The 24314-nt window shown below is 53.0% G+C and overlaps 11 protein-coding genes across 11 annotated transcripts; 4 read left to right on the forward strand and 7 right to left on the reverse strand.

The window, feature by feature from the left end:
- Positions 1 to 808: 808 nt before the first annotated feature.
- K460DRAFT_417288 (uncharacterized protein) lies at positions 809 to 2732 on the reverse strand. Its single transcript, XM_040937868.1, has 3 exons — positions 2210 to 2732; positions 1307 to 2158; positions 809 to 1256 (listed from the first exon to the last, which is right to left on the reverse strand). Exons 1-3 carry the CDS (start codon positions 2453 to 2455, stop codon positions 1071 to 1073), a joined length of 1284 nt encoding a protein of 427 aa, XP_040788710.1. The 5' UTR covers positions 2456 to 2732; the 3' UTR covers positions 809 to 1070.
- A 1425-nt stretch (positions 2733 to 4157) lies between these two features.
- On the forward strand, positions 4158 to 5609 carry K460DRAFT_366970 (uncharacterized protein). The gene is made up of 4 exons (XM_040933485.1): positions 4158 to 4345; positions 4393 to 4508; positions 4558 to 4740; positions 4797 to 5609. The coding sequence occupies exons 1-4, from the start codon at positions 4249 to 4251 to the stop codon at positions 5481 to 5483; spliced, it is 1083 nt and encodes a 360-aa protein (XP_040788711.1). The 5' UTR covers positions 4158 to 4248; the 3' UTR covers positions 5484 to 5609.
- A 681-nt stretch (positions 5610 to 6290) lies between these two features.
- K460DRAFT_120721 (extracellular metallo proteinase 2) lies at positions 6291 to 8944 on the reverse strand. The gene is made up of 4 exons (XM_040926621.1): positions 8150 to 8944; positions 7673 to 8067; positions 7072 to 7622; positions 6291 to 7018 (listed from the first exon to the last, which is right to left on the reverse strand). The coding sequence occupies exons 1-4, from the start codon at positions 8507 to 8509 to the stop codon at positions 6405 to 6407; spliced, it is 1920 nt and encodes a 639-aa protein (XP_040788712.1). The 5' UTR covers positions 8510 to 8944; the 3' UTR covers positions 6291 to 6404.
- Positions 8945 to 9380: 436 nt separating this feature from the next.
- K460DRAFT_377436 (class I glutamine amidotransferase-like protein) lies at positions 9381 to 10437 on the reverse strand (the record flags this gene model as incomplete). The annotated part of the gene is made up of 5 exons (XM_040934971.1): positions 9381 to 9522; positions 9596 to 9662; positions 9705 to 9927; positions 9958 to 10067; positions 10404 to 10437. 5 exons carry the CDS (start codon positions 10435 to 10437, stop codon positions 9381 to 9383), a joined length of 576 nt encoding a protein of 191 aa, XP_040788713.1.
- Positions 10438 to 10528: 91 nt separating this feature from the next.
- K460DRAFT_283355 (uncharacterized protein) lies at positions 10529 to 11119 on the forward strand (the record flags this gene model as incomplete). Its single annotated transcript, XM_040928650.1, has 2 exons — positions 10529 to 10851; positions 10939 to 11119. The coding sequence occupies 2 exons, from the start codon at positions 10529 to 10531 to the stop codon at positions 11117 to 11119; spliced, it is 504 nt and encodes a 167-aa protein (XP_040788714.1).
- Positions 10801 to 12452, reverse strand: K460DRAFT_366978 (DNase I-like protein). Its single transcript, XM_040933486.1, has one exon. The coding sequence runs from the start codon at positions 12363 to 12365 to the stop codon at positions 11232 to 11234; it is 1134 nt and encodes a 377-aa protein (XP_040788715.1). The 5' UTR covers positions 12366 to 12452; the 3' UTR covers positions 10801 to 11231.
- A 218-nt stretch (positions 12453 to 12670) lies between these two features.
- On the forward strand, positions 12671 to 13734 carry K460DRAFT_285401 (peptidase C14; the record flags this gene model as incomplete). The annotated part of the gene is made up of 3 exons (XM_040928813.1): positions 12671 to 13423; positions 13476 to 13574; positions 13627 to 13734. 3 exons carry the CDS (start codon positions 12671 to 12673, stop codon positions 13732 to 13734), a joined length of 960 nt encoding a protein of 319 aa, XP_040788716.1.
- Positions 13735 to 13948: 214 nt separating this feature from the next.
- K460DRAFT_120738 (uncharacterized protein) lies at positions 13949 to 16516 on the reverse strand. The gene is made up of 3 exons (XM_040926622.1): positions 16098 to 16516; positions 15745 to 16045; positions 13949 to 15698 (listed from the first exon to the last, which is right to left on the reverse strand). The coding sequence occupies exons 1-3, from the start codon at positions 16302 to 16304 to the stop codon at positions 14368 to 14370; spliced, it is 1839 nt and encodes a 612-aa protein (XP_040788717.1). The 5' UTR covers positions 16305 to 16516; the 3' UTR covers positions 13949 to 14367.
- A 252-nt stretch (positions 16517 to 16768) lies between these two features.
- K460DRAFT_377441 (26S proteasome regulatory subunit) lies at positions 16769 to 17875 on the forward strand (the record flags this gene model as incomplete). Its single annotated transcript, XM_040934972.1, has 3 exons — positions 16769 to 17085; positions 17139 to 17674; positions 17730 to 17875. 3 exons carry the CDS (start codon positions 16769 to 16771, stop codon positions 17873 to 17875), a joined length of 999 nt encoding a protein of 332 aa, XP_040788718.1.
- Positions 17876 to 17975: 100 nt separating this feature from the next.
- K460DRAFT_431185 (S-adenosyl-L-methionine-dependent methyltransferase) lies at positions 17976 to 19634 on the reverse strand (the record flags this gene model as incomplete). Its single annotated transcript, XM_040938337.1, has 5 exons — positions 17976 to 18916; positions 18979 to 19036; positions 19099 to 19175; positions 19228 to 19292; positions 19590 to 19634. 5 exons carry the CDS (start codon positions 19632 to 19634, stop codon positions 18103 to 18105), a joined length of 1059 nt encoding a protein of 352 aa, XP_040788719.1. The 3' UTR covers positions 17976 to 18102.
- A 1674-nt stretch (positions 19635 to 21308) lies between these two features.
- On the reverse strand, positions 21309 to 24261 carry K460DRAFT_377443 (heavy metal tolerance protein precursor; the record flags this gene model as incomplete). Its single annotated transcript, XM_040934973.1, has 2 exons — positions 21309 to 23774; positions 23836 to 24261. The coding sequence occupies 2 exons, from the start codon at positions 24259 to 24261 to the stop codon at positions 21309 to 21311; spliced, it is 2892 nt and encodes a 963-aa protein (XP_040788720.1).
- Positions 24262 to 24314: the final 53 nt, after the last annotated feature.

Genomic DNA, 24314 nt, shown 5'->3' on the forward strand with positions numbered 1-24314 from the left:
TGCAGCCCGAGGAGGAGGAAGAGCTTCAGGAGAAGATTAGGATTGAGCTCGTAAACAAGCCTTGAAACAGATCAAAATGCATAGGTGCACTTGACTAAAGTTGAAGCTAGATTTTATCCGAAAAAAAGGACGGGCCGCATGATCAGCATGAAGAAACTCAAATCTTTGGTTTCAGAATAGCACTGATAGGCCTGGTTGAGCTTGAACAAGGTTAACGCTAGACTATTTGCGACAAGAAGGACAGGTCGAGAGCTTAATATATGAGAAGGAAGAAACAAGGCCGACGTGAAGCGAGATAATCTTACATCGTTAGCGACCACTCCACTGCGCTTGTGATGCTTTCCAGCAGTGCTTAGCATCGAGGGCGTCTCGAAACAGCCACTCCCGCACAGTAAGGCAAGACAACACTACCCGCCATGCGCCAGCCGTTTCCCAGCCGTCCACCTCTGATAGGCGGTTATAACTCTTGCGGCACCTGCCACTAAAGATTTTTTGCGGGCAATAGTGAGCGTCAAAAGGATACTGCATTCCAATAGGTGAGTCGCGCTGATAAACCGCAATACTGCAAGAAAATAAGAAGCAGCGATAATTTCGTTGAGGACGGGCGGCGCTTAAGATCAAAAGCGTCGAGTGTCAATAGACGTGTGATTGCGGCGCGCTCCAGTATAGATTGCGGCGTTGCTCGCATAATAAGGCGTAGCGGGCTAGGAGACCACATATTGGTGGCCTTTCTACTGCTGCGGTGCAGTATTAGCAAGACAATGCAGGAAAGAGTGGATTTCTGAGCTCATCACTCAGTGTGAATTATGCTAGTATTCAACGAGAAAAAAGAAATATGGGTTGGACTTTTTGCGCTATGTAAACGAAAATCGCATCCGGTAAGCATAAAGTGGTCAGAGGCTAGATAAAAAATTATATATACAAAAGCGGGGGTATAAAGCGAAGAAAAACAACCGGCCAGGGGTATTCAAAGTAGCATGAGAATGGATATGTGCAACGCCTGCATGCAGCCGTACCGTACGCCGCGCCATGACAGTAATGTAAGGGGTTTGAAGTCGCAAGGAGAGTCTCTACGGAACGTTCATGTAGGGTGAGAATCCGTGCGGTGGCTCGATCGGACTCATTGCGTAAGGAGCAAAGCCATGCTGGACATGTTGCTCGTAATGTGCGTACAGTGTTGGCGTAGGGTCGAGCTCGGCCCATTTGCGCGCACACTGACGGGCTGTCCACTTCTCTTGAGCGCCGAATTCAGCCATCTGTTTCGGTCAGCGTCTGTCTGCATGAAATGCACGATGCAATTACTTACCTTTTGTGAGATGATGTCGAACTTGTTTTGCGCCCAGTGCTCGTGTGCCATGCGCAGAGCTCTAACATCTGTGTCGGTCCATACACGCATCCGCTCTCGAAGTCGCTTGAGGCGCATCTGGAGAGCTGGAATTTGGTAAGTCTTACCCAGGTCGGACTGAAAGCGGGCTGCAATGTCTTTCCACGGCATGGACTCTTCTTCCTTGAGCTGCAGGAGTAGCTTGTCTTCCTCGCTCAGCTCTGGCTGTACAGATGCGTTGGAGTCTGACCGCTGCCTTCGTTTGACACCATCCACAGCCTCGTCATCCTCCTCCCGAAACCTCTTGACTCCATGCGACCTTGGTACCTCCACAGGTTGGGGAGCGATGGGCGTATACATACGTCGAGACTGTGGTGAAGTCAAATGGTTTGAGGGAAGCTCTACCAGCGGCTCGCTTAGGCGGGGACTGCGAATCATTGCTGTTGGGAAAGTCGGAAAATAAGGATCATGAGAGGAATGAATGCCGAGGGGGTTCATGGACCACGATACCTCGACTGGAGCGGAATGCAACGTGCCTGAGCTACTATGAGGACGGTCGATAAGCCGTGAATGTGCTCTCAACTGTGTTCTTGGTTGCTGTATAGCACGACTCAGATCGGGTTGCGGCTCTTCCGACGAGCGAGCAGAAACGGGTAATACAGAGTCTCGAGAGTAGGCGGAAACTGGAGAAGTGGTGACTGCTGGTGGATCATTTGGGGTAGCAGACATTGATGATGGTGGTAACCTTGGATACTGTAGGGCAAGCCTCGGCGAAGAAAGGGTGATTGACGAGGTATGTGGAGGCATATATTGGCAGTATGAGGTGTAGCTAGCCTAGGCAAGCATGTGAGCACACCGATGTAGCAACACCGGAGAAAGACATACCTCGTTGTTGCATTCTGGGGCCGAAATAGAGGGGCCATACCAGCCAGATGCTGGCAAGTTGTGGAATTCCTGAGAAGGATCCGGGCTTTCAGGTATGCGGGACATGTAGTGAAGCGACTGAGGAGACATTGGGCCAGGCGAAGAAGTTGGCGCGGGGTAGTGGTGAGGTTGGTAGGAGCACGGCCACGATGTTGATTTGTCTTGGTGGAGATGAGGTGGAGGAATAGCACGCTCAAGTAGAGACATGGTGACTAGTTCTGCCGGGTGGTGGGAGCGAACTTTAGTGCTGCGCCTCTAGTAGTTCAAATGGCCAGCAGCAGTCGAACCAGGGCGGCAGTTGGGCAAAAGGAGCCGTGCACGGTGATGTTCAAGCTCGAGCAGATGTATGACAGGGCTCGGGAGAGCACGACAGACATATTTATCAAATTGTCGATGGAATGGCAGCCACCAGTGCAGCTCACCTCTAGTGCGTCGACTCTATCATCCCCCCCGGCCTGCAGGTTTCAAAGGATTCTACTGCGCACTGACTGCACGTTTAGCGCCGACGTTCACCCTGCTCTTTCTACCTGGCTCTTCACGGTCTGGCGGCATAGTACCCTGGCTGTCCAGTCTCGCGCTTGAGCTGCGAGTTGGCCAGTCCCATCCCAGCCTGTCTACGGTAGTGCCCGGCCCAGTTTCTGGCCAGGAACGATTTACTGGGACTATCGGTAACGGCGACGATCGCGGCTGGCGTTGGAGCAGCCTCGCCGCCGTTTGGTTGCTTGCCAGATGGTGCTACGCTTTGCCCGCGACCAAGTCTCCAGCCATGGTGCAAGGAAGAGCGAGTAGACATAGTCGTTAGGCCGGCCCCCAAGGTCGGTCTCTAAGGTCGCCAGAGAGGCCCAGTCGAAGCTACCCATCAGGATAATCTCTCTTCGCTGCAGCGTGATATTGACAAACGTGTCTGTGCTGGCTGCGCCATGGGATGCTGTTGGCAAGGATGGAATTCCATCGCGCAAGACGACAAATTTCGTCAGGCCGTGTCCTCCCATTCGGCACGCCTTGGGACTGTGCCGTCTTTATGCAGCAAAATGACCCATGTTGAGAGGCGTGCAGCTGAGACAAGACAGCAAAGGCGCTTAAATGCATGAAAGGGGTAGTTGTGATTGGAGCCAATGCAGGCTAATGACCGCTAATTCGCCCGAGTGGGCCCCCAATCCTTCACCTCCGCACGCGCCTTCCTGTTGCACTCGGTTTGCTAATTAGCTACCCCGAGGATCGTCCACGATGCGACTCACGACCAAACCACAATGACCACCACCACCTTGCTGACCAGCATGCAGCTCGGCCAATTCGAGCCTCGCCGAACGGAAGTGAATTGTACCCCAGGACCAGCGGCAGAGGGTCGACGGCTCGAGCCCCCACCGTAGCCATCCTTCTGTCTCTAGTCATCCTGGGCTATGCGTTGTCGTGGATGGCTAAGCCGCCTTGCTGCTGAAATACTATCAAAGGCCCCGCCCTCTGCTCTATCCTGGGTAGAGATGCCCTCTGCTCGCCATGATTTTTCCGCTCGCCATATACTGCTGGTCGCGTTTGGTGTGTACTGCAGCTAGTATAGGGTAATAGCCGGTTGGATCGAGTCTTCTGTGCCCTATGGGTCAATTGCAGCCTTATTTTGTAAAGTAGAAGGGAGCGGACGTTCCATTCGCCTGATAGAAATTCTCCCCATGGTAAAGGATGACTGTCGACTGAAGATAGTGGTTGACAAGATGTCTTCTCCAGGTAGGTCCAAAGCTGGGGTCAAGCTCGAAGAGGAATGGCGTGATGTCGCGTCCGCCAAGCATCGAGTACGAGCTCCAGCTGGAGCTTGCGACGCAGCAAGGCAGCACCAACGACAAGCTATTCACAGCTATCACGCCCAAAACTACGACCCCATAGATCTATCCACATCTCGTGGATCCGTCTGTCGGTGTCAGTAAACCTTCACATCATCGTCTCTCCTTCTTGGCCGGCACAGGTGGCTGGCCTCGTGCTCTGTAGTCGTCGCATACCCACCAAACATGAAGTTCAACCTTTTCCACATCCTCGGCGACGTGTCGCACACGTCTTCCAAAATCATCCTAATATGGGCCATTCATTCAAATAGCAGCGCGGAGGGTGAGTCGGCCTTGTCATGAGCCTCGTGCGCAAGCTTACGCGTATAGGTGTCTCCCTCATCACCCAAGCCCTCTACGCGCTCGTCTTCGCCACACGATATCTCGATATATTCACATCATCGGCAACACAGGATGGCTGGCATACGTGGAACTTCTCGCTCAAGGTACGCACAAGTAGTGTACAGGAGCGGGGACAGGGCTAATCCGTGCCAGATATTCTACACCCTCTCCTCGCTGTATATCATCTTTTTGATGACGAGCGTCTATGCCCGCACACGAGAGCGGGAAAAGGCGTGGAAGTTTGGCATGTACGGTCTGCTGGGCAGTGTCGTAGTAGCGCCATTCTGGTATCTTCTATTCAAGCACTGGGTCATAGGGCATAGCACTTTTCTAAAGGTACCCTACCAACTTCCTTTCAATCTGTTGGAGCAGAAGCTGACTCAGTCTTCTAGATGCTGTGGGTCTTCTCTGAAATCCTTGAATCCGTCTGTGTAGTTCCGCAGCTCCTTCTCCTCCGCCAAACAACCGTCCCTACCGTCATCGATTCCTTCTACCTCGTTACGCTCGGTACATACCGCTTCATGTATGTTCTAAACTGGATTGTCCGCGGCGCCAATGAGAAGAGCTATGCAGATCCGACGAGCTGGGTATGGGGCTCCATCCAAACAGCGCTGATGATTGACTTTGCATGGGTATACTGGACACGCCAGCGCGTCAAGCTCCGGCACGGTGGCGTCGTGGACTCAGATGACCTGGGGCGTGGATGGCTAGTAGGCCGCTTTGTGGGCCGAAAGAGCGTCGATTTTGACTTTGATCAAGAGGCTGCTGCTGGACAGAGCAACAACGTAGTACAGCCGAAGAATAAGTGGGGGCGAAATGGCATTTCCGTCTCTGCAGATGAGGGCGTGGACGGAGCGCCGAAGAGGAACGGAGCGTCGAGCAGACATGTTGATCCCGAGAGTCAGCCCTTGGCAGACCCTGCAGCGTTTGAGGACGAGAGCGATGATGACGCGCCGCCACCTGCTGTTGGTGGGGGTTCTGCAGGTGAACATGAGAGCGGTGTAAGGGGAGACGAATGGGATGATGATATAGATGAAGATGCAAGGGAGCACGATGGTACGGCTAAGCCAGTCAAATAAGGGTACGTAAAGTGTCAGCATATTCGCAGCAAGCCCATTACGTTCAGCATGTCGCCTAAGTCTGTCCTTATCATACCATGTTCCCTGCATGCCCTACATCGTCCGGCTCGCTATTCTTACCCTTCGCCTCAATGCAGACCGTATTCGCTATCTATGCAAAAACGACGCACTTTCCACGTGCAGGCCACGCGATGACCGTGACTGCTTTACAGGGTCCAGCCTGGCATCAGATGCCATACGCTTACTGCGACCACCATCACACAAGAGTCCACATGCTTGCCGTCTGACAGCATATACCATCTTTCCATGCACATTCTAGAAGGGCGGCTAGAAAGATGTGGCCGTTCATTCGCGTTCGGACACCGATGTTATAGCTGTCCCAATCCAGCATCCAACAATGCCGTTAATTAGCTTGATTCGGGACGCCTCCAGCTTATTCTCACTAAGGGAGGATTGCATGCCAAGGTGTTCCCCACCAACCAACGATTGATCCGATCGAACATACGACGGAGCCGCGATTGGATGTCTCGTACAAGGTAATGAGGGGTGCTTGTGGAGTGGCATCCTACGTATTAGCGTGCGAATGTTGTTGAAGGTATGATTTTCTTGTTAGTCGCAATCGTACTGCAAGCTGTAAGCCAATATTGGGGCATTAGAGTTCTGAGGTAAGGTGATTGCGAGTACGAGTACGAGTACGATTGCGTGCTGACAGGAACTCATTTAAGCGACTGCCCCGAGGACGGGCAAGACCATCTCCACTCTGTAATCACTCGTGTAACAGTATCTCCACGTAGCATCATAGTTTCAAGTTTAGAACTCCACATGGCGGTCGAATGTTGTACCCGAGTTCATTAGCATTACTACGTATCGTAACTGGATCATACAGCATGCGGTATCGTAACACAGCTCTCTTCCACCTCCTTAGCCAGTGCAAACACCCTCCGGCACCAAAAAGCTGTCCGTCCGCTTAGTAGCGCTGTACCTTGCCAGCTCACCCAACCCTCTCTTCGCAAACCCGGTCCAAAGCTCACACGCATTCGCACCACCAGTGAGCGCCTTATCCGCATCAATGATAGCATCACGCGCCAGGACAAACGTAGGATTACAAGGCTGCAGCGCCATACCGTCCATGACAAGTTTCATCGCAAGATACTTGCCGTCTGTCGGAACACCGTTGTTGTCAAACTCGGGAGTGCCGCGATCGTTCTTGCCGTGCTTGTCGATCAGGTTCCACAGGACCTCGTACAGGATGGACGCCCAGATGTTGCCGATAGGGTGTACGCGTTGATACAGGTCGGCGTCGGCGTAGGTCTGGGGGTTGACGGTCGTGTCGGTGGAGTACAAGTAGTTCCTGATGCCCTTCGGGTTGCCCGCTACCCATGCGCCCATGGAGTAGTCGGTAGAGCGGGTGTCGGAGCGCTTGAGGCGAATAGCGGTCGCGAAGAAGTCGCTCCAGCCCTCGCCCATGCCGCCAGATTCGAGCATACTAAGACATCCTGAGTTGCGAGGTCCACCGGTAAGGCGGTTGGAGAGTCCTGTTTTGGTAAGTAAGGGAACGAGATATTGTACTGTACTGGTTTAGACTAACCGTGCGTGTACTCGTGGATAACAACACCAGCCTCGAACGAACAGTCTCGTACTGGTTGGGTGTTGGTCCAGATGTACATCCTCATTCGGGGGGCTTGACCATCAGGAGGTGTTGCAAAGTTGGCGTTGTTCACACCAGAGCCGTCTTGTGCATTGAGGTAGACGAAGTCGTTTCCTAGACCTCCTTGACCGTTGTTGTTAATTTCAAAGTTACCTGCGCGTTCGTTAAAGCCGAGCTCGTGTAGCAGATCGTGATAGGTGTTCGAAGTGTAAAACAACTGCGTGACCGATGCGTTGGCGTATTTCTTATAATCAGTCTCATTCAGCGAGTACGGGTAGTAAAACTTCAGATTCTCGCTGTAAGGTCGGGGCAAGCCGAGCAAGCCATCAACTTTGTTGTCCCAGTTGGTTTGTGCGACACCGTTGTTTCCGCGAGTAGTCTTGAAGAATTGTTGTTGAGTGCTATGCCATCCAAATTCGCTGGCTTGGCTGTCGAAGGGGTCGTCGAGAATCACGCGCCCTCCTTCAGTAGGGTCGTTGAGGCCCCATGGGCTTGAAAGGATTAGCAATATGTCCAATAGTAGTCCATTTTTTATACTTACTAGACTTGGTAACTTGCGTCGGCCGAATAGTCAACGACAGCGTGTACTTGATTTCCGCTTTCGGCGTCTACGTATGTCAAGAGCCAGTTGCTCATGATGTCAGTCTCAACCCGCCAGGTCAGTTTCAAGTTGCCAGCAGCATCTTGAACGTAAACAAGGCGTGCTTCGGGCTCGGAGACAGTTCCGCTCGTCTGTTTGATAGCAAATGTCTCATGCGCCTCTTTCGGTTCGGCGGTGGCAGACTCAGCAGACACTGGGAGCTGGAGAATGCTAACTGCCGACTTGAGGGCATTGGCGGGCTCCACAGTATCGCGCTTGCTCACGCTCGGTGCTGCAGGGATAGCGCCCTTGTAAAAAGAATTGCCGAACGAAAAGACAGTACCGTCGCGGCCAATCTGCTCACTATTAGTAAAGGTCCATTTTTTGCGCAATCTCAATGATCTTTCATCATTTGAATAGAAAGTTTGCAGCACTTACGTTAACATTAAAGTCCGCAGTGTCAATGTCCAGACCATTAGCGGTCTGCTTAAAGTAGAAGTGAGCTATGCCGTTGGCTCCGACATAGTGATCGTCGACAAGACGAAATTTAGCATCAGGCACCGTGGACTGAACCAGGGCCGTTGCAACTTCTTGAGGGCTGGCGCGTTTTGCAAGCGAAGGGATTGACGGATCTGCTGCGACTTCTGTGGCGTTCTTGTAGACGGTGGCGACCTTGACACGGAATGAGTCAAGATCGACGGCTCGCCGATGGAGCGTATTTGAGCCAGGTCTCGGATGAGCATAGGTGCTCTTGATGGCGGCCAAAGAGGCGAGGGAAGCGAGAAGAAACGATCGCATATTGACAACGAGTGGAGAGCTACGAAGAACAAGCCGCGCAGATGTCGAATAAGACGGCCCTCTTGCCAGTTCTTATACAGGCACATTTTAAGCCACACTTGATACGAGCCGTCTCCATGTTGATGTTTGAGACATCCCATAGGATCTACTGCGCGATAGCAAATAACAAGTTAGCGAGCGGACGGTAAACCGCTCACCGGTCAGCTCAAATTTACGGCGCCCTGCCTCTCCTGGTCACGACTTCGTTATAAGCTCTCACGCGGTGTTGAAATTAGTAGCATGGAGGCTTGGCGACTTGGTAGAATAGGCAGGCCCAAATCTCTAATCCCGGTCCTTCGTTGTCTGGGCACTATATCGTGCAGAGTCGATCACGACGTGATATCCCAGGACCTTCCAGATATGGATGTCGCGACCGGGAACCCAGATAATGAATCCAGGCTCATGGGATTGTTAGTGAGAAGTCCAGGCGGTATTGGCTAATACAAACCCTATTGCGAGTCGTGGAGATGACATTCCACTAGCAAACAGTAACTTTGTGCAGATATTCAGGAGAGATGTAAGCGCTGCCCCTGCAGGTACCCGTCAGCAAACAAGCGAACTCGGACGTACGATGTGACCATTAAGAACCAGCTGTCTCGTTTTGATAGGTGTGTGGCGGATGCGCAAATGTGTTACTAGAGCGTAGTGGATGACAGGAAGACTTGGCGCCTTGTTCTCCTGCCTCTTCGGCAATAGCACAATTTGTAGACCCACTCCGAAAAAGCGCAATCACGGCGGAGGGCTACCGCGGAACAACTACACTCCTACACCACAGTTTTAGACGTTATGGGAAGTGTGCGTTCTATCGCACGCATATCGAAGCCCCAACCAGCTACTCTGCAGCCAACATCTCTAGCATTTTGTCCGCAATCCCATCCGCCGACATTGGGTTATCCCCGGTTACTAGCTCACGGTCAACGGTGATGCTTCCCAAGCTCTTTGCGATGCCTTCAATCATCTCTGCGCCGCTCTCACTCAAAAAAACTCTCCGCTTTATCGATCGCTCCTCTGTCCATGACCTCCATGAACTTCTCCTCCACGTCGGACTACGTGAACTCTTTCTGCGGTCCATACTTGGTTAAGAGGAATGCCCGTGGTCCATGGCATAGTGCGCCTGTTGGCTTCTAATTCTGATGGAAGTGCAACAGTATGCGACCCAGTTCGGGGTTGTCTCCAAGGTCTGTGAGAGGGGCGTGACCGCCCGGAATAAACACGGCGCCATAGGACTTGAGCTCGTCGTCGCTGATCGCGGAGAACCTCCGTAGGCTAGCGAGTCCGTTCTCTTTCTTCATGCGCTCCATAAGGTCAAGGTCGCGTTGCCGCTCGTAGCAGTTCCCGACGAATGCGGCTATGGAGACACCGAGGGGATCATGCGGCGGCTATTTGCCTTCAGCTGATGCAAAGGTGACTTCGCGCCCTACGTCCAAAAACTTCTTAAACGGCTTCGCAATTTCCATGAGGAAATAGCCAGAGGGTTGAGAGCTGGTTTTGCCATCAGAACTTCTGTTGTATAGGTGATCTGCGTAGTAGAACAATGTGAATAGCTGGATGGGAGATATGCAGTGGTGTTCGAAGCAGGTCCAAGGTACGTGAACAGTATCTAGCTCGAGAGAAGTCGCGATTAAGTACCAAAAAAGCCGTTGTCGGCATTCCAGACAAGTGTGAAGTAGTTAATTGGGTATTCGTCAACACCTGTAGAAGCTCGTATTCGTGAAAGCTCAGTGAGCAGCTCGAAGCTCCGAAACGTGGGGCAACATGATGAAAGTCGAGCTCTAGGAAATTCGGCGCGATGACGTCCATACTCTGAAGCTACCCCAGAGCACCGTTTCGTGGTACGTGGGGGGCTTAAGCTTACGAATACGCTTAACCCCGCAGCCGGCGTGCATCATATTTCTCAGCAAGAGTACGTTCCTCGCCCTCTCAAAACTTTACAAAACTTGAGAAGACCAATAGTCTCCATTCTCATCAACGACACCCACCATGGCCACCAGCACGGCCAAGTTTACAGGCGACCCAAATTCACACGACACGTCCGAATTCAGTGACGGCATTAGCGCAACATGCCTCTGCGGCAGTATCCGGATCACCATTAACGACAACGAACTCTTTACTAGAAAGCGCGGACACTTGTGTCATTGCGCCAACTGCAGAAAAGTCGCTGGCTCATACGTATCGTCAAACTTGGCCATCGAGAAAGAAAAGGTCGTTGTTGATGATCCCCAGGGTGTATTGAAAAGGTACCGAGACTATGCCACGGCAAGTGGGAAATGTGTTGAGAGGTGCTTCTGTGGGACTTGTGGGAAGTGAGTTCCTTCCAATTCATGGCTCTGAGTATATGAGGAGTGGAGAAGAGCATTAGGGCGAACAATGTGATACTAATGGTTACGCAGCCCCCTCCTGAGTATTGCTGAGATCTACCCGACTATGATCATCGTAAAGATGGGGATATTCCCGAGGATACCAGAGCCAGAATGCGAATCCTTCGCGTTGCATCGTCATGCATGGCAGGGGAAGCATGGCGACTTGCCGCAGTTCGAGATCGTACGCGGCGGAAAGCAGCTCGGCGAATAGGGTCAAGTTCTGTATCCTAAGCAGTACTTGGCGCAGGCGAAGTACTTAGTCATTGTGAGTTGGCGGGGACGCAGTGATTTATAATTGAAGAAGCCACGGTTTGATTTGTCCTTCAAGCCCCTATTTCGACTTTGTCATTCCGCTCGAGCTCAACATCCGCCCAGATAGGAACATGGTCGCTTGGACCTCGCTCTGCTTCGCTGTCTAGGATGCCGCAAGCCTTGATGTGTCCATCGTCCCAAGCTTTTCTCCCTGCAATGAAGTAGTCCACTCTGTCACAGCTCGTACCCCACTCTCTTCCTCGCGAGAAATACGTATATCTCTTTTCTTCCGCATGCATCTGCCTCCACACATCAACGCCATTCAGGCCTTTGCCTTCTAGGAGCTTCTCGTGGAAATCAGCACGATTAACAATATGCTGCTGAGGAAATGTGCGTAGTTTGGGATAGCCGTCACGAGCATCTGGCGCGACGTTCATATCGCCTGCCAAAAGCACTTCCCAGCCTGCCTTTTCAAGATCCATGCATTCTTGCATCAACAGTCGATGGAACTCCAGCTTCCGGTCGTGTCGGGTGCCTCGTATAGCGCCTGTTGTTGGGTCACGGTAGGGATTTTCGGTACCATTCACAGCGTATATGTTATAGATTGCCATTTTTCTTGATGTTGATGTAACTTCGACAACGGAAATGCGGCCTTCTTGGTCCCAGTCTACTGTTCGGATGTTGACATCGAAGTCTTTCCGAAGGTCACTGCGAAGTATGCTGCACACGCCGTACACCTTGCCGTTCCCTCGCAGACCGCGTGCATTATACGGGTCATTAGGTAATGTGAAGTGGGCTTCGTACGTAGGTCCATTGTGACCCGACGTCATTTCTGAAGGCGATCTCGACTTCACAGCAGCTTTGACATCATTTTGCGTCTTTGTGTCCTTAGTCGCGACCTTGACTTCCTGCAGAAACAACATAGCTGGCCAACCGTGTCGCTGCAGGAACCCTCGGAGAGATGCGGGGGGTATAGCATCCTTTGCGCCCTGAGCTTTTTTGTTCGATGTCTGGAAGAAGGACGTTATTGGCTTCTGCAAAAACGGTGCGATACCGTTGATGTTCCACGAGAAGATGCGCAAGACATTTGAATCAATTGGGGGGAGCGCTTCGGGTGCGGGCAATGGCGATGTTTGTATACGAGATGCTCGTTGCGCTGCGAACTTTCGCCGCTTCGCAGGCGGTGGGCTGATATCGCGGTCCATGTTTGTGTATACAAAGCGAATAGCAGGAATATGACGTCATGTAACAGTGGCCTGCATAGATGCGTTGCAGGGAGTAATCTGGCTGCGTAATCAAATGGGGGTGTTCTGTGTTGGCCAGGCACGAACGCGTTATGCACGTAGATAAACACTAGAGCTAAAGCGGTAACGAGGACATTCACTACCCCTCCAACTCAACATAGCCCCTGCACCGTCAACTTCTACAGGATAAACACAGAGTCCCCAAAAGGTGGTTGTGGAGCCAGAAGACCACAGAAACGATCACAAAATCTATACATAGAGCAAACATGTCCTACAAACGCAAGAAAAGCCTCCTAATCGGGATCAACTACGTCGGTAGCCGCCACGAGCTGCGAGGCTGCCATTCAGATGTCGATAACATGGCCGAATTTCTTTCCTACAGAGGCTACAGCAACGCCCATCGGGACCGCGTCATTCTTACCGATCGACCTGAAGTCCCCTACGACGCACCCTACTACCCTACAGGCCACAATATCTTAGCAGCAATGGACTGGCTAGTGTCAGAGCCCGGTTGCACCTTGTTCTTACACTACTCCGGCCATGGCGGACAGATCAGAGATGTGGACGGAAACCGCAGTACCGGAATCGACGACTCCATTGTCCCTGTTGATTTCGAATCTCGCGGCCAAATTTCAAGTACACTGTTGCACGAACATCTCGTAACATACATGGCGCCTGGGTGCACCCTCTTCATCATCATGGATTGCTGCCACTCTGGCTCCGCTGTTGAGCTTCCCTTTGTCTATCGCTCTGACAGCGATGGGCAAATCAGCCTCATGGACAACCTGAAGGCTGGCGCACAGCTGGTTGGTGAAGCGCGAAATATCATTTCGGGTGGCTTTTCGTACCAGAAGGTCGGAGAGGCGCAGAAACTTCTTGCAGGCGCGAGCAGCTTTTTCAAGGGACTGAAACATATGGGCGAGCAGGACGAAGAGGGACTGGCGGAGGGGGAGTTTGCGGGGCAGTATGGGAGTGAGCAGAAAATGGTTACCATGTTTTCAGGATGCAGAGATGACCAGGTATGGAACTTGAACCTGGTGTGTTTGAGACCAGATTCGCTGATAAGCATAGACAAGCGCAGATGCAAGCATCCAAGGCGAAGCAACCGGCGCAATGACATGGGCATTCTTGGAGACAATGAAGCGTGCTGAAAACCCTTCGTACGCAGAGGTAAGTTAGGCTCCTAAAACTTGAAAAAGTCGCGAATGCTAATGTTGAGTAGGCTTTGCAATTGACGAGAAGAATGCTGGATGAGAGTAAATATACACAAATTCCGCAGTTGAGTGCCGGGCTCGATATTGATCTGGATCATATGGCGTTAGTGCTCTGAGCATCTTCTGGCTGTCCTCTCGTAGATCGAGAGGACGTTTACCTCAAAGATACGATCAAACTCTCCCCACTAGTTCATGGCTATATTAGTGCTGCTCTCGCAGTAGCACATCGGCATATCTATTAGGAAGCACATACATAGCAACTAGAAACAAGCTGTGTATACATGTAGCACAACGACGAATACTATTACTCGGGTATATACTATTTTTTCTCGTCAGACTGCTGACAGGAGAAGAAGAGATCTCGGATTACGTTAAGGGATGTACATGTGAGGAAATATGAGGGGAGTTGGACAGGGTGGGATGTGTTGCCGTACGACATCAGTGCTAATAATCTGTATAGCATGGAGGGCCGTGATTCTGCTTAAACAGACCACCTGCAGTCACACGTGCTAATAAGAACTGAACATATTTTAATCAACTGATTTGCCGCCCCCACAAGGGGACGGACCGTGGCGTAAACACAAAGAGTCAGAATAAATAGAGTAGGTATCCTAGACATCCAGTCCATGCCTGTCACACCGTAACACCGTCCGCTGCAATTGAAAAAAATAAAAATAGAGTGAAACGCCGACCAAATGCACCTGCCACCCTTGGCCAATATGTTTTGAACACATGCTTACAAGCCGTGACTAGTCCTTTGCGACTTCTGTCCGAACTTCGCCTTTGACATTCTCCGAGTCTCGTTCTGCTTGGCCTGCCTCTTTCGCTTCAGATACTTCCTTGGTTGCGTTGTCATCCATGTCGACATCTGCAACGGGAGCCGACGAAGGTGCCAATCCGGATGTAGCTGTTGGTGGCGATTCTGGCGGGGTAACCACACCAGCTGGAGACTGTGACCGTGTCGAGGCAACTGCAGCAGCAGTCGGAGCAGCGGGCTCATCCATGTCGATGTCGCCGTCCTCGTCAGCCTCGTGCTCAGCGGCAGCCGGCGTTTGTGTGCGTGATTTCACTGCAGCGGACGGTTGCCGAGTGGAGAGAGCGCTTTCACCGTTCAGCTCTTCTAAGCCGTCCAGATCGTCGGCCGCCGCGGCGTTGGGGTTTGGGTAGTCGGTAATGTGCCGCCTCTTCTTCACTCCAGGCTGAGCGCGTACACCCAGGCTGTTCTTGTAGTCCTCATCGTCACTAGCATCGTAGAGTTCACCGTCGTGCTCGATTTGCTGATCCCGTTGGCGCTGAGTCATGCGCACATCTGCATTCTCATCAGCGTCAAGGTCATCGTCCTCGTCTTCAGCATCCGAATCCATTGTGCGAAACGCAGCGGGCACATCGGGTATGGTGGTGAAGGCTTCGACCGAAGGCTTGCCCGTTCTGCGAATGTTGTCGATGACGGCTGATTTGATCTTATGAAGATAGTCGTGGGAATTCGCGTTTTCCATGTTGGAGGGGCGCACGTCGAGTTCGTAGTCCGGAGCAAAGTACTCGTAATAGTCATTGAAAGGCAGCTGTTTCGACATCTTCTCCGAGACCAGTTCGCCAGTCTCGAAGGCCCATGTTCGCGCAACGTTTCGCATGGTATAGCCACCTCCACCGAGAACGATGACTGGCACACCAAAGCTCTTGACATAGCGCACGCAGTTAGCGTGCCCATCCATGCTCAGATTGAAGCAGCCCAGCCTGTCTCCCGAAAGACTGTCACCACCACACTGTAGCACGATAGCTTCAGGGCCATAGTAGGTCATGACAGCCTCAATGGTTGGCTCGAAGATGTTCCGGTACGTTTCGTCCGTGATGCCGTCGCGAAGAGGGAAGTTGACGGCGTAGTTCTTTCCGCTACCCACACCAATGTCGCGCAACTCGCCGGTGCCGGGGAAGTACTCGCCATATTTGTGGAAGGAGACGGTCATGACGCGGTCGGTCGTGTAGAAAGCTTCTTCGACACCATCGCCATGGTGGACGTCGATGTCGATGTAGAGGACGCGCTGCTTGTAGCGCAGGAGCTCGATGATGCCGAGCACAATGTCTGCGGGGTCAGCATGGCAAAAGACGCAGGATTAGGAATTGCTCACCATTTACATAGCAGAAACCGCTAGCTTCGCTCTTTTTTGCATGATGCAGACCACCCGCCCAGTTGACAGCAACATCACACTTGCCTCTGTTCAAGCGTGCGGCACCCTCCATTGTGCCACCAGCGCTGATGCCGCAGAACTCGAAGAGGCCGTCAAAGACGGGACAGTCGTCTCCGACATTGTACTTGCTTTGTTCTCTGGTGAAGTTCTCCATGTTGTCTGGGGTGACCTTGTGCAGGAACTCGATGTACTCGTCGGTGTGGAACTGCGTCATCTCGTACTTGGAGGCGGGCTTTGCGCGCTACGACTGGTTAGCAATCCTGGCCATGCTATGGGAGATGTTGTCTGCCTACGTAGATCTCCATCTTGGTGTAGAGGCCATAGTTCATGATCAAGCTGTGCGCCATGCGTATGCGGTGGGGCTTCATAGGATGCCCCGCGACATAGGCGTAGTTACCGACGTCCGAGTCGTAGAAGTAGGCCACCTTCTTGGCTCGCGACGTGTTGCCATTGCTGATACTGTTGGAGGCACCCAAATCGCTGCCCGCCATGTCTGTCATGTTTGGGTTGCTTGTCCTGAAGATGCGCTGGGGCGTGTGTTTGCTACGGTGCGACTGCGCAACGTGAATAGGCTTCGAAGGGGGTGTAGTGGGAGTCGGAGGGTGTCTGCGATGCGCAAGGGTGTCGTCGCACACGCCTATAAGAGGGGAGCGTCAAAGAGCCCCAGACAATGAAAGATAGAGATGGTGGAGCATTCGGCAAACAAAGCTCGGGTGGTCATGATGAGTTGCGCTGCGCCGCCAGGGCTACCTACCCTTGCTTAGTGCCGGTGCCGGAACAACACGCCTGCCGCCAGCGGTCGCGACAGAGCTCCGAAGAGAGAGTGCGTACGTAGAGTAGTGGTACCTCATCATCACCGCCGCCTCACCAAACACGCTCTACGCCCTCTACCCTACTCCACCTGGTCCCATCCTCGACGCGCTCCACGCCCAAAGAACCCACTCTCAGCACCCCACACGCCGCCATGGATCGGTTAAGTAGAATGCTCGCCGCCGCCCAAGGAATGGGTGGCATGGGAGGTCCCGCCCAAGACACCAACCTGATCGATAACTCGGAAACCGTATACATCTCCTCTCTTGCGCTACTCAAGATGCTGCGGCACGGCCGGGCTGGTGTGCCTATGGAGGTCATGGGCCTGATGCTGGGCGAGTTTGTCGACGACTACACAGTGCGCGTGGTGGACGTGTTTGCCATGCCGCAGTCAGGTACCGGTGTCTCTGTCGAGGCGGTCGACCCGGTATTTCAGACCAAGATGATGGATATGCTGCGGCAAACAGGAAGGTGCGTGTCTACTACCCTGGCTCTGTCTACGCGCAGACGCTGACCAGATACAGACAAGAGACAGTCGTCGGCTGGTACCACTCACATCCCGGCTTCGGCTGCTGGCTGTCTTCAGTCGACATCAACACACAGCAGTCTTTCGAGCAGCTCACACCGCGTGCCGTCGCCGTCGTCGTCGATCCCATCCAGTCGGTCAAGGGCAAAGTCGTCATCGATGCCTTCCGCCTCATCAACCCTCAAACCCTCATGATGGGCCACGAGCCCCGCCAAACTACCTCTAACGTCGGCCACTTGAACAAGCCCTCGATCCAAGCCCTCATCCATGGCCTGAACCGCCACTACTACTCCATAGGCATCAACTACCGGAAGACCGCACTCGAGGAGAACATGCTGATGAACCTGCACAAGCACGTCTGGACAGAGGCACTGTTGATGGACGATTTCAAAGGCGAAGGCGCACGGAATAACGACAGACTACAGAAGCTCGTCTCGCTGGCCGAGGGCTACGAGAAGCGTGTCAAAGAGGAGACGGAACTCACAAAGGACCAACTGAAGACGCGATATGTCGGCAAGGTGGATCCCAAGAAGCGTACGTTCAGTCTTGGGGCGACCTGTTGTAGATATAGGCTAACGTGTTTCCACAGACATCTCCGACGTCGGCCAGCAACTCATCGAAGACAACATCGTATCTGTTTCACGGCAAATGATCGACAAGGAAGCTTCGGTGCCCAAGTCAAACGCGCGGCAGAATGGCAACGCGAATGAGCAGGATGTCGATATGGACGAGTAGGTATCCTCCGCCAGCAAGCTCCCATTCCTTTGAGGATGGCGAGTGAGGCATAGACATGACTGTACTATATCCACCGGACATGAAAGTCAGCAATGATTAAACAGTTTGGGCGCCTGGCGAATCGATGACGAGCATACCTGGGCTTCTTGGAAGCGCGCGCGATATAGTAATGCAACGAGCATGAGACAACGGCATTTAATATGAACATTGTCCAACGAAGATTCTTTCTATTCACCCCCATCTCGTTTCTCCTCCCTCCTCACTATCTCATGGTCAAACGGTTTCCTTGCATACACGCACCTTACCTCATGCCAGAGATGATTTTTCCGATTCTTAATCACCCTCCTAAACTCCCTCGCAAAATCCTGCACTTCAGCATATGTCCACCCCAGCACTCTGGTGTACAGCGCCAAGATCCAGCCCTCAATCCCTTCACTCCAATTCCGCTCTCCCCACCGCCCAAGGTCCTTCAAGTGAGCATCTTTAGGCCAGGTACCAATAGGCCATATAAACTTGACATCGTGTATGTCGACAAAGCCAGCTTCATGCATCAACTGGCCCATCTGCCGCACAATACTAAACGTCATGCCCGTCTTCTCTCCCGCACCGATCATGCTGTTCGAGAACGCGGTGAACATCCGATCTGCCTCGCGCTCACCGTGCGGATCCGCACTCGTGTCTACGCTGAACTCGAGGTGCTCCACCCACCCACCGGGCTGCAAGTGCTCATACACCTGCGCGTACGTATTCGACCACGAGCGTATACACCCCGTCAGCCCGCGGATATGTACAAAGTCGAAGTGATTGGGCGGATACGTCCAGGGGAGATTTGCATCGTCGATCTCGTAGGTTAGGTTTGGTGGGGCGCTGGTGTACAGGATGGGCGACAGGTCCGTGGCGGTTACTTCGGCGTGCGGGAAGTGGTCTGCTATGTCGACGGCCCAGAGGCCGGTGCCGGAGCCGATGTCGAGGATACGCGCGGGGTTGGCGAGGGGCGCGAGGAAGAGCTTGTCGTGCAGGGTTAGGAGCCAGAGATGGTGTCTACACGGGCGTTTGTGTTAGTATATAGGGGAGGAGGGGAAAGGAAGCGGGGGACTACTGACACTATGGCTTCGTAGGATTGGCTTTGCGCGTCGTTGGGCTGGTAATAGGTTCCATCTCCTATATATGTCATCATTAGCGCTGGTGGGTTTTCTACACTCGATAGTCAAGCATGTACGCACGGTAGGCATGATATCGTCTTCCATTCTCGTACCGATATCTAGTGATGTTTGATGCTAACGAGCCTCCCCTGAGTTGTCTATATGAGCAAAGTAATTCAGACCAAGAGGTCATGACTATATTGTACGTACGTAGCATAGGACATGCGGTCCGCATCATTGTCGTCCTCTTCTTGGAAGTCGGAATATTCCGTGTCCTGTAATGGTTAGTGATGGATTGCGAGAGATATTCTATTCATGGAGGCATGAACGTGTATCGGGACATGAGTGACGAGTGACTTTGAGTACAGTATGTATTCTTAGGACAGGGGGGTAGAACTTGGTGGCGTAACGCCACCAACCTTCTTGAACAAGGAAAGTCCCAGTGTGAAGGAGCATGTGAATAAGTTCGCAACGCAACAGTGTTACACGACTCGAAAACAAAGAATCGAAACGCAGCAAGTCCAGGACATGGAGTAGGAGAACATGAAGCGGGAAATATATACCACACTTACGACGTCGATGTCAGCTGGCTCAGCAGCGTATAGAGCATCCGACATGTTTTTGTTCCCTCCTCTGTAGACTACCCACTAGCTTCGTATGCGGCCCAGTCTCGCGGGTTTGAGAAGACAGAATGCTCGGGTCCGCGGAGTATTTCTCAGGGTTCGTAAGGTGTTTGTAGCTTCGCACTACCCGTATCTGACCACGGGGTAACTAGGTTGGTGAAGGTAGTGAAATCCCTTTGTTGGGTATCGACACTCCTCACAATCGCAGACCGCTCGTGGCAATCTCCGTGTAAACAGTACCGCAAGTCCCGCCAGCAGCCAGCGCTCGCTGCGTGAGAGAAGTTTCCTGAAGGCTTTGCAGAACGGTCTTATGTATAAGATAGAGTGAGTTGTTGTGGGGGGGGGACCAAGAGACCGCCTTTGTCAGGAGGGAGAAAACGAGGAGAGGTAGTTGGGTTGGGCGTATCCCGTTAGAAGCGTTGAACAAGGCCGGGCCAGTACCGAAAAGGCTGATCCGCTTCTTCGCTGCCGCCTGCCACAGCCGTCGTCGCCGCCCTTGAAAACAGTGCCAGCCAGCCAGCCTGCGAACAGTATGGATCCCAAACGCTTAATAAACTTGCCGGCCCCTCCTTGCTGCAGGCTACATAACGGGTGGGCTCTCCAAAACTGACGCCTCCCCTGACTGCGATACGCAGCTATGGCGGGGTCGACCCGCTTGGGTGTAGGTGGACCTGAGCCGCAACAATATAGAGGGCATAGAGTAAGCAAGCCGAGGAGTCGTTGGAAGCGACCCGTCAATTCGGGACGCTATGGATGATCACGTTGCCTTTCCCAGGGTGTCGGTAGCGGGCTGAGCGACACAGCGGACATCGTGTGCGGTCCTGAGACAAGATGTTGCTGCTGCGCCGCAGAGGTGCAGCTCTGGGTTTACCGAGGCTTCCAGGGACTATGGATTCTGAGCACCAGCATGCCTCCCAGCCTTGAGTACTCCACTTGACACACACACACAGCACCTTGCAATGAACATCTGAATGTTGCAATACCTCTATTCAATGTAATGCGCCATAGATTGGCATAGTCTTCGAATCACGACACCGCCCACGCTGCTATCGAATCACATCTCATACGCCGCGACACGACACGACACGACACGACGCTGTAGATAAACAGACACACCCGGTCCCAAAACGCTCAACTATTTTCACCGTGTCGACGTAATCCGTAATTTTGGTATCCTCCCGTGCCGATGTATTAAAAAAAAAAGAGGCAAAAAACCACCCGCTGGCTCGCTCAACATTACCACCAAAAACGCGTACAATCAATCAATCCATGTTGAACGTCGAAAATCCATCATCGTTACGCCATTGCGGTAGGGACAAACATGGTCGCAAGAATTCGAAGCATGTACAGCGAAAAATCAATGTCGTAACTTACGCCGTGAAAAGAGAGCCTCCCAATTTTGGATCGCTGAGGGAAAAGGGCCTTGGGCCGTAGGGAATTCTAAGGTAGGGACAGCGGTTTCGGCTTATATGCTGCTCGAGCTCGAGTCAACAGGGCCGTCGATATCGCCCATACACTGCTTCTAACACTCATGGTAAATGCTGGGTCGGAAATGCATGACCAGCAGTGCAGGTCTATGATATCGCTCTATGATGTCGCATTCTCATGCGACTTTTCTTGCCGCCTTTACGGAAGCTGGGGCGACTCTGGTAATACTAATGTACGAGACTATGGGTGTCCATGGGGTTTGCTAGAGCCCTCGGCTCGATAAGAACCCTCCTGAGGTCCAGAGCGGAGTTTCTTCGCTCTCTCGTCGTCAGACGAAGAAGCAGAATGGCTGCTGCTGCAATCGTCAAGCCCAATCGTTCCGTCCTTGGACTCTCGTCGAAGGCGATCGGCTTTGTCTTTCAGTACCTTGGCTTGCTCGGCCGCTCTCTGGGCTCGTATCTGCTTCTTCCACATGGCCGCATAATGGCCATTGCGCTCAAGAAGCTCCTCGTGGGTTCCTTTCTCCTGCACCTTGCCTTTGTGCAGGACGAGAATTTGGTCAGCGTGAGTGATGGTGCTAAGTCGGTGGGCAATGATGAGCATGGTACGCCCTTGCGCCAAGGTTGTGAACGCTTCCTGGATGTGCTGTTCTGTCTCCGTGTCAAGCGCCGCAGTAGCTTCGTCGAGCATGATGATTCGGGGGTTCTTCAGAATGGTACGAGCAATGGCAACACGCTGCTTTTCACCCCCGGAAAGGCGCAACCCGCGCTCACCGACTTTGGTTTCGTACTTGTCCGGGAACGTCATGATCTTGTGGTGGATGCTCGCTGCTCTGCATGCCTCGTACACTTGTTCGTCCGTTGCCTCTGGGTTCGCGTATCTGAGGTTGTACATGAGCGTCTCATTGAACAAGACTGTGTCTTGAGGAACAACACCAATGTGGCGGCGCACTGATTCGATGGTCACATCTTCGACATCGTGTCCGTCCACCTGAATGCTTCCCGATGTGGTGTTGTAGAATCGATAGAGGAGGCGGAACACGGTTGACTTGCCGCCTCCAGACTCGCCAACAAATGCAGTGGTTGTGCCCGGTTTACAGTGAAAGTCGAGACCCGTCAAAGCGGGCTTGCGTTGGTCGTAGGCAAAATGAACGTCTTGGAAGCGAAGATTGCCTTCGCACGAAGCCAGGACAATGGCATCCTCCTTGTCCACCACGGTGGGCTGCTCTTTGAACAACTCAAGCATGCGCTCTGAGTTGATCATGGCAGACTGGATCATTCTGTAAAAGGTGCCAAAGAAATTAAGAGGACTTTGAAGCTGAGCCATGTAGGTAATGAGCGTGACAAACTTGCCTACGTCCTGCTGGTCTGTGGCGACCTGATATGCTGCGATGAAGCAGGTCACGAGCAGGCCGAGCATGAAGACCATGTTCTGTGTGATATTCATCACGTTTAGCGAAAACATGACCTTGTACTCGGCGTTCTGGTACTTCTTGACGGCCTCACGGTAGCGGTTGAACTCGTACGCTTCGGCATTGAAATACTTGACGGTTTCGTACGACACCATTGAATCGTTCTTGACGGCATCTTCTTCCCTATCCGCATTGACCATTTCTCGGCGAATCTCAGCGCGCCACTGCGCCATGCGAATCGTCAGATAGATGTACCAGAAGGTAACAATGGCGAGGACGAGCGCATAGTAAGCATCGTATTTGACGAGAAAGTAGACAATGGCGACTACCAAGTCGATCAGCATGGGGACCACCGAGAAGGTCACCTGCTCCAGAAAGGTGTTGACGGAGCTTCCCTTTCCAAGCGCGGACAGGACTTCACCCGTCTTTTTCCCGAGGTGGAAATCCAGGCTGAGGCTGTGCACGTGCTCAAATGCCGCAACAGACAATTCGCGATACGAGTACTGCGAGACGGGGATCCAGAGGGCAGCTCGTGCAGCGCCCAGCAGACCATTGCCGCCCTGCAGAAAACGAAACGAGATGAAGATGATGATGGCGGTCCAGGGGCTGCCGGGTTGCTTGTGTGCAAGACGAGCAACAATGCTCCCCAGCTGATCGGGAACCAGCAGGTTGACGACGCGCTGAGCGAGGACGAGGAGGAAGCAAAGAACGACGACGACTTGCAATTTTCGATCCTTGGAAGGCCAGAGGTACGGGAAGAAGACATGGTAGCCTTTGATGTATTCCCACCAGCTGCGCGCAGGTGCGCCTGTGGGTCGACTCCAGGCGGGCGGTGCACCCTCTGTGTGTTGGTGTTTGCCACCCACCGGATGGACTGAGCCGTAGGAGCCGTTGGCGTGACCGTTTTCCGCGTGGCCATTTCGATCAGCGCCACCCAGCAGCGCCGTACTTTCACTCGAGCTTCCCGCCTCTTCTAGCACCTTGCGCTGGGGCAATACAACAAAGGCAACATAAAAGCCAATTAGGGCGAGGAGCAATACGATGCGGAGCAAGTCCATGGCCACTTCAGCCGCTTCCCAGCTCGTCATGCGGAAGCGCAGTGGGGTGTTGGTGCGGCCCGCAGTGCGCTCATTATGGGCATGCGTGTATATGGCGAAAGAGCAGGCTACCAGTACTATTTCTAGCACGGTAGCCAAGGTCCATGTTGCCAGGTGGGCCATGGTTGGCGAGGGCTTCGAATCGAGGAGGGAGATGAGGAACAGGCAGTAGACGAAGAAGGAGCCTACGAGATAAATCTACCCAGGCGTTAGTTTTGCCAGCCACGAAGCTCCCATGTGTTGTGTTCTCTGTACATACCACAGCCGCCTTGCCAGCCCAATAGTGCTCCTTCTCTTTGACCAATGCATGCACAATGATGACGGCAGAATTGCCGACAAAGGTGAGGGCCGTGGCCAGGGAAACCCATTCGAAGAGCCGCTTCTGGGTGTGTGTGACATGGTCGTGGGCCGTCTTCTTGACAAAGTTGCGGGTGGGATCGGTCGCGGGCAGCGGCTTGCCTCCAGGGCCAAGGGTGGTGGGTTTCGAGATATTAGCATTAGAATTAGAGGCGGCAATGCTACGCAGGGTAAAGGCGACGAGGAAGAAGCACAGCATAACGATGGGATAGGCATATTGCAGCAGGGTGACGAGCGAGACGAGCGTGTCGGCATGGGCCCATCTCGAATGGTCGACAGCTCGCTGGTGGAGGCGCTCGACCTGGGCGTCGTCGGCCACCATGGCCATGATTGAAGATGGGTGTAGCTTCCTGGTCGTCTGCAGGGCGATGTGAGACCCGA

This window comes from Cucurbitaria berberidis (assembly GCF_010015615.1).
Source record: "Cucurbitaria berberidis CBS 394.84 unplaced genomic scaffold K460scaffold_3, whole genome shotgun sequence".
NCBI classification, from domain to species: Eukaryota; Fungi; Ascomycota; class Dothideomycetes; order Pleosporales; family Cucurbitariaceae; genus Cucurbitaria; species Cucurbitaria berberidis.

Bases quoted from the DNA above. Each gene is read 5' to 3' on its own strand.
- K460DRAFT_417288 (XM_040937868.1), bottom strand. From the start codon at position 2,455: ATGTCTCTACTTGAGCGTGCTATTCCTCCACCTCATCTCCACCAAGAC. The intron at 2,159-2,209 runs GTATGTCTTTCT...ATGCTTGCCTAG, and splicing joins CCCCAGAATGCAACAACGAG to GCTAGCTACACCTCATACTG. The intron at 1,257-1,306 runs GTAAGTAATTGC...TGACCGAAACAG, and splicing joins TCGACATCATCTCACAAAAG to ATGGCTGAATTCGGCGCTCA.
- K460DRAFT_120721 (XM_040926621.1), bottom strand. From the start codon at position 8,509: ATGCGATCGTTTCTTCTCGCTTCCCTCGCCTCTTTGGCCGCCATCAAG. The intron at 8,068-8,149 runs GTAAGTGCTGCA...AATAGTGAGCAG, and splicing joins CTGCGGACTTTAATGTTAAC to ATTGGCCGCGACGGTACTGT. The intron at 7,019-7,071 runs GTTAGTCTAAAC...TTACCAAAACAG, and splicing joins TATCCACGAGTACACGCACG to GACTCTCCAACCGCCTTACC.
- K460DRAFT_366970 (XM_040933485.1), top strand. From the start codon at position 4,249: ATGAAGTTCAACCTTTTCCACATCCTCGGCGACGTGTCGCACACGTCT. The intron at 4,346-4,392 runs GTGAGTCGGCCT...TTACGCGTATAG, and splicing joins TTCAAATAGCAGCGCGGAGG to GTGTCTCCCTCATCACCCAA. The intron at 4,741-4,796 runs GTACCCTACCAA...TCAGTCTTCTAG, and splicing joins GGCATAGCACTTTTCTAAAG to ATGCTGTGGGTCTTCTCTGA.
- K460DRAFT_366978 (XM_040933486.1), bottom strand. From the start codon at position 12,365: ATGGACCGCGATATCAGCCCACCGCCTGCGAAGCGGCGAAAGTTCGCA.
- K460DRAFT_120738 (XM_040926622.1), bottom strand. From the start codon at position 16,304: ATGACAGACATGGCGGGCAGCGATTTGGGTGCCTCCAACAGTATCAGC. The intron at 16,046-16,097 runs GTAGGCAGACAA...AACCAGTCGTAG, and splicing joins ACACCAAGATGGAGATCTAC to CGCGCAAAGCCCGCCTCCAA. The intron at 15,699-15,744 runs GTGAGCAATTCC...CTGACCCCGCAG, and splicing joins CGGTTTCTGCTATGTAAATG to ACATTGTGCTCGGCATCATC.